Here is a 6,698-nt window from a genome sequence, read left to right on the forward strand (position 1 = left end):
TTAGCAGACTTCGCAATGTCCTACCTGATAAAATTTACTTTGGCCAATATTAATCAGTCGGCTTGATGTCCTAACATTTACTTTTCACTTTTGTTGTTTGCAATGCCTTCTTGGAACTGGGACAAATATCAGACATGCGCTCATGCAAAGTCTGTGGTATGTACTATATAAATGAGACCCTGGTTCCAGCTGCCTAGCTACCACCCAAACGGTATTCTTAGATCCTCACCTCGGAAAGGGATAGATTTTCTCTGGGTGCCATGAAGGCACTAGTAGCTTTCATACTGCTTATGCAGCTCCCAATTCACAGAGCTGCACCCGCAGCTCCCCGCCTCCCTTGGGCTGCGATGACCCAGAATCTGAAGCAGCAGCTGAATTTGCTGTGAATTATATTAATGGCCACAGTCATCACGGATACAAGTTTGCCTTAAACAGAATTGAGCAAGTCCGCGTGCTGCCTCAGGTAAGTGAGGAGCTTGCAGGCAGAGCACTGTGTTAAGCTGGAAAGGTTTGGCTATGATTGACAAGTCCTGCCAAGGGCTGTATCCTCACCTGGGGTAAATCAGCATGGCTCTATTGATTGAAATGGTGCAATGTCACCATGTAGTAGATGAGAATCCAGGTCACTGGAATGTAACTCTCAAAGAGCAGAACTGAGGGGGAGAGAGAAATGTTATTTTTGTACGAAGCTAGAAAGGGCTTAGTCTACAAATGCTGCATGCCTGCTAGGGGAGATCATCCAAAGTGCTGATTCATGAGCCCAGTAGCTAATCTGGAGAAAAACTGCAAGGATAATTCTCATGATGTGGGTAACTATTTATTGGCCAAATGCATACCTATCACAACTCCACGCTGTTAGTGATTTTGTAGTAGCTATGAATTTTACCTAACATCCCATTGAGCTGACAAGGAAGCTGAATGGAAGTAACTGTGGCTTATAGTCTCATTTCCACTGAGATCTATTCACATCATTATAGTCCTCTAGAAAGGCTGTAGAAATAGACATGAATGCAGCATATGCACACATTCAGACCCTTTGATTTGAAATTGAAATGAAACTCCAGGGCTGTTTACTACTTGACATGAGAGAGAGGATACCAATATCATTTACAAGAGAATAAAGCAGTCATTGATAAGATTAGAAGTGTTCTTACAGTTGCACAAAAACACTGGTGATTATGTTTCTCTCTTATTTAATATTTTTACACTAAAATTATTTGATTGGTTTAAAAAGAATCATTCGTGACTCAAAACTCAGAGTCAGCTTCAGAGCTAGGGACCTTCACTTCTGCCCCTCCATTGATGTGTCTAATGCTAGAATTGAAAAGGCTCAGGAACAGCCAGAAAAGATCCTGTAGTCCATAAATAACAGGAATACTGGAACTTAGCTGGTGCAATTCAGTGTAATTCCAATGAGGTAAATGGGGTGGGCCAATGAGCATGAGTGAGCAGAGTTTATTTGGTATCTTGCTACAGAAACATCGAGTTTTTTCATCAATAAAATCAGCTGTTGATTATTTAAAGCTACCCAGCAAAATGTTTTGTGAAGTACTACTGTTTCTGCTTTGTTTTGTTTTGTTTTTTTCTTCCAGGGGCCAAATAATGAGATTCTGTTCCTTGAACTTGACTTATTAGAGACCACATGTCACATTCTTAATCCTACACCTCTTGCAAATTGCTCAGTAAGGAAATTTGAAGAACATGTGAGTATCTGAAACATGACTTGCTTGGTACAAGAGTGCAAGTTCAGTATGCTGATGTTAGAGGCCAGTTTATGACCAGTTAGAATTCTAAGCTCTGCCTGCAAAAGTTACATCACTGTAACAGCCCATAAGCACCAGTCACTTGTATCTGCCTTGCTGATTTAGTTGCCTTCGTGTCAGGAAGGATTTCACATCCTGTTACACGAGGAGGACAGGTCACTCTCAGCATAACTTTCCACGTACGTGTCACGAATGCCACGGGCCTTGCTCAGGCTCTCCAGGTGCAGGTCTCCATGCTCAGCCCAGATAACACTGCGCTGTTGCATATGGCAGACAGGAGGCTGTGAACCTGGACAAACACAACGTTCCCTTGGCTGCATGTGGCGTGTGAAGTAGTGAAATTACGTCAAGTCTAGCCACCAGTGACTGCAAGAGAGCTATTCCCTTTGGACAGGGCTCTGGCCTCAAAGTAATGCTCCACTGGAATTTACTGGCCTCAAATATTTTGCTCTTATGCAAGCGTGATCCAACTGTGAAAAGCTTTCCCTAACCAAAGCATTGGAAGTGTTGTCTGAGTACAGGCAGCTTTGCTTCCTAAGCAAAAAGCAGAACAAGCAATTGACAATTTAAGCCTGCTGTTTCTAGAATGGGGCCCAATTCACAGCGCTCGTGACTAAATCCACCCCTGTATTCATCAGGGCTCACATCCCATTTTCCATACTGGGGTAGGTGATTCTAACTGTTCCCCCTTCCCACCTTTGCCTCTGACATTTCCTCCTCTGTTGGCTCTTGCCTGCAAACCAGCTCACACAAGGCAGTACACTGCTGTTACCATGGCCACTGACCAGCTGGGATTATAGGGAGAATGTTATCAAACAGCTCTGCAGAAGGTCTTAATCTATAAGAATTCACATTCTTTGCTCTTTATGAGAGGAACCTGAACCAAATATCTATACTCAGGATACCATGGCAGTTCTGATACTTTTGATATCCAGATTTGGATCCAAGTTTTGCCACCTAGGTCAGTCCTTTACGGAACCACAGACACCAGGACAAGCCTACCAAGGCCTTTGCAATCAGGCTGATTTTTCAGCAACACTTAATCCAGGATCTGTTCTTTTGAATTTAGTAATAGTTGCTCTTTTCAGAAATTCCTATTTATCTGTACAATATAACCCTTTGATTTCTGTCTCTCTCTAGGCAGTTGAGGGTGACTGTGATGTTAAACTGCAGAAACTGAATGGACAGTTTTCAGTACTTGCTAGTAAATGCCACTCACATGCAGGTAAAGATGTTGTTCTTTGCATTTGAATCTAAAGGTGAATCTAAAGCAGTGCTTACAGTTCCCTACCACTTCTAATTCTAAAACACTGGAAAGTACTGTGTGTTTTGTTTTTTTTTAAATCCCGCTGTCCCTTTGTGATCTCATTCTCCTACAGGTCTGGCCCGTCTAATTGCTCCTCTTTACTGTAACAGTTAAGATGTGGTAAGACTGCTTCAGGAGCACTTCCCAGATTTGACCTAGAGATGGCTGGCACCGAGGCTTTCCCTCAAGAATTTGATTCCTTGTTGGTCTGAGCCCCCCAGCAAAGAGCTCGTTGATTTTCAGAACGAATCCCCATGCGAGATGCAGCTTATTTACTGAGCCCAACATTTTCAGTATTGCCAGGGGAAAGCAGTCTGTTCTGCACTGTCTGCACGTGATCTCTTAGCTCTGTATGTGATGTTTTCAGTACTGCCTTTAAAACTGGTGGGTGAATGAAACACACTATTGCAAACACAGTTCCAAAGAACTAAAATATCTTAAATTTACCACCATTTCTCATGTGAGCTGAAACATCTTTTCACTGGTGTCATGGATATTTTGCCAGAAAGAAAACTGATTAAACCCTTAGTAAGAATATGTAAAATACGCTATTGAAATCCACAGCATTTTTGTTTGCATGAAGACTTCAGGACTGAAACAGCAAAAGTTGCATGAAATACTGCCATCTATAGCTTGCACTGCAAAAAATCTTTGCAGTATAATTTGGGACAGGCAGAGAAACATGGGGTTTTGCATCACTGGCTATGTCTATAATGTATTTCAACTTACAATCAGAGCAAAACAATCTGTTCCTCCTGCAGACTCAGCTGAAGATATTCATGAGCTCTGCCCGGACTGTCCACTCCTGGCAAGTCTAAATGACACTGATGTGTTAGCAACTGTTTCCAGTGCCCTCAATGACTACAACAGCAAAACTCCTGATGCCTACCTCAGGCTCCTGGAGATTGGAAGAGCCATAAAACAGGTAACTGCTAAAACAGTGTCTACCCTTCCATGTAAACAGAATATTTCCTCTGTAGTACTTGAGCAGTGCTAGCTAGTTATGTTTACAATCAGATTGAGCTTGCTTTAAATTGCCCTACTGAATTGCCCATGATTTCCCTAGTGTTTTGTGTCATCTTAGCCACAGGGTTCTCTTTGACCTCTGTGGGAGATGCGGAGCTAGAAGCCACAACATTTGCCTTTTATCTTTTCTCAGCAGCTCTGCAATTTCAAACAGTGCAAAGTCAGTTAAAACATCTTTCCTGTTTTATCAGTATCACCCAGTGCGGATGGTCAATGTCGAGTTTGCTGTGGCTGCCACAAACTGCACATCACAACAGGCTAAAGATAATCTGGAGGCTTGTCAACTGCTTCCTGAGGATCAGTCTGTAAGTATGCCAGCACATCAGTCCACATCTCTCCAGCTCAGAGGTAGAACAGAGGCATGCTGTGATGCACTTGTACTTGCACAGGAATAGATCTTTGTGAGAATGAAAGTGCAAGACTTGGATACCACTACGATATGCTTTTCAATGCATGCTTTCTAAAGCTATATTACCCCTTTACCTTTTCTCTGATGTATCTGGGTTGAATCTCGATAAATTTAAATATATTTCAAAAGGGATTAAGGACAAAAGCATTCTTAACACAAAATATTTTTAATAAACAGCATTTATTCTATCATTTACTTTTCTTAATACGTGCACCTGAGAAAAATCAAGCTCCTTTGGAATGGGCAGTACACAAACACAAAACCAGTGAGCTCTGATTTCATGCATATGAAATGCATGAAAATTCTTGAGAACTGTGCTCTATACTTCATCATACCAAAGTTCTTTCCTGATGAAACAAAACCAAAAGTGTCCTAGGCAGATTTAATGAGTGAGGAACCTTTTGCATTGGTCCCTACATAGTCCTTCCCTTCCTCATGTCCAGACAAACAATCTTACTCCAGAATAACACAGGAATTCCCTTTACTTGCTGGTTACATATTCAAACAGCTTGGCTTTTGAGTCCAACAGACTAAAAGCAAGGACTTTATTGCTCAGATAAATCATGAGATGTAGCTATTTCTAAACACACTGAAATTGAAAAAAATGCAATGCAGGTCTTCCCTATTTTCTCACTATTTTCTCTTCATTATATTCTGCTTTGCCAGAATTTTGGTTTCTGCACAGCAACAATGGTAACAGAACCCTCACAGGACTTAACAGCAGAATGCCAGCTGTATGGACATCAGGTACCAGCTCTCGGGGCACTCCCTTCCTTCCCAGAATATCCTACTACCACTTTTTGAAGCAAATGCCCTGAGTTTACCTTTTTCACTGTAAATTGCATTATCTATATGTGATAACCTAGGTGTTTAACTTCATATCCTAAAAAAAACAACAAGATAAGGTTATCCTATGGATTTCTGTGCCCAGAATTGTCACCTCTGTCATCTGTGCTTGACATAGTTTGTTTTCCTAACCATATGGGAGTTTCATATGTCTAGTAGGGCAAAGGGAACTAAATTTTGCTCAGCTAGGGGAAAGGCATCTAGATATAAAATATAAAAGAGCTACTATGGCAGGTCTCACCAACTGGAAGCTTTTGCTACAGGCAGTTCTTAGATCTGACCAAATTCAGGGCTCCTAACCTGCACTGCTATTGCAAGAGAACGGAAATTTACGTGCACAGGGCTTGAGTCAAGAAGAGCTGGCTGGGCACTGAGTGCTTCCTGCAGAGCAGAGCTCTTGGAGGCACAGTAGTAATTAGCTGTCTAGAGAGGATATGAAAGAAAGAATGCAGATTAGGGGAGCAGCTAGGTTTCAGTGTTTCACTAGCTGCATAGGCTGCACTGAAAGTTCACACTGCACCAGATTTAGTTCTAATGATTAACTGGATATTACAAACATGCTTCTGGGCTCCTGAACATGTGTTGAAATCCAAATCAAAACTTTCCTAATGGTCATAGACACTTTGTATCTGGGTTAGATGACAATATCTAGTTAGGAGTAGGGTCCATACTAAGACAACAATGACATTGAATACATACACAAAACATTTTTCTTTTCCAGCTTGGAGTTACCTACCCTCACTCAGGTCAAGATACATCAGCAGGACTGGTACCCAGTGCTGGACAAGGCTTCATTAACCATAACCTCAGAATTTCCCACAATAACCCTGTTGCATCTGAATCCAGCTCTTCGGAATTTCCTTCTCTACTATCAGCAAAATCTGTAGCAAAGAGAGCAGTTGCAAAGGTTGCTCAGCATGATAAAGTACCTCATCCAGTTGGCTTTGTGACTCCTCCTCCACCATGCCCTGGTAAGATTCGCCATTTCAAGATCTAGGCTGTGTCACAGACATGGCAGGACAGCTAACTGAAGGATCAGCATGCAGCAGCAGCATCAACACACACAGTACAACATCAAGTGCAAATAGCTGAGAACACTTGACTCTTAGTCCAACTGACTTTCACCCTCCAGAGAACACAGCTGAGCCCAGGATCTTGCAAAGGTCTGCTTGAAGATATAGGAGATGGCAACGTACAGCACTTGTTTTCTCTAAGTACAGGGATGCTCTAGTTAAAACACAGCAAAAATTGTTTCAATGAAGCTGTTGTAAAAGGTATACAACAGTTGTAGCTTTATGATAGAAACACCACCTAAAAGACTACTTCACAATAAAATGTTCAACAGAAA

The 6,698-nt window shown here is 41.8% G+C and overlaps 1 protein-coding gene across 1 annotated transcript; it reads left to right on the forward strand.

The window, feature by feature from the left end:
* The first annotated feature begins 245 nt into the window (after window positions 1-245).
* AHSG (alpha 2-HS glycoprotein) lies at window positions 246-6,698 on the forward strand. Its single transcript, XM_003209186.5, is given in 8 exon segments — window positions 246-321; window positions 324-463; window positions 1,593-1,703; window positions 2,904-2,988; window positions 3,831-3,994; window positions 4,287-4,400; window positions 5,171-5,251; window positions 6,072-6,698. Coding segments are annotated over 8 exon segments (1,032 nt in total). The 5' UTR covers window positions 246-260; the 3' UTR covers window positions 6,348-6,698.

The sequence above is a fragment of the Meleagris gallopavo genome, chromosome 11, assembly GCF_905368555.1.
Source record: "Meleagris gallopavo chromosome 11, MGAL_WU_HG_1.1, whole genome shotgun sequence".
NCBI lineage: Eukaryota > Metazoa > Chordata > Aves > Galliformes > Phasianidae > Meleagris > Meleagris gallopavo.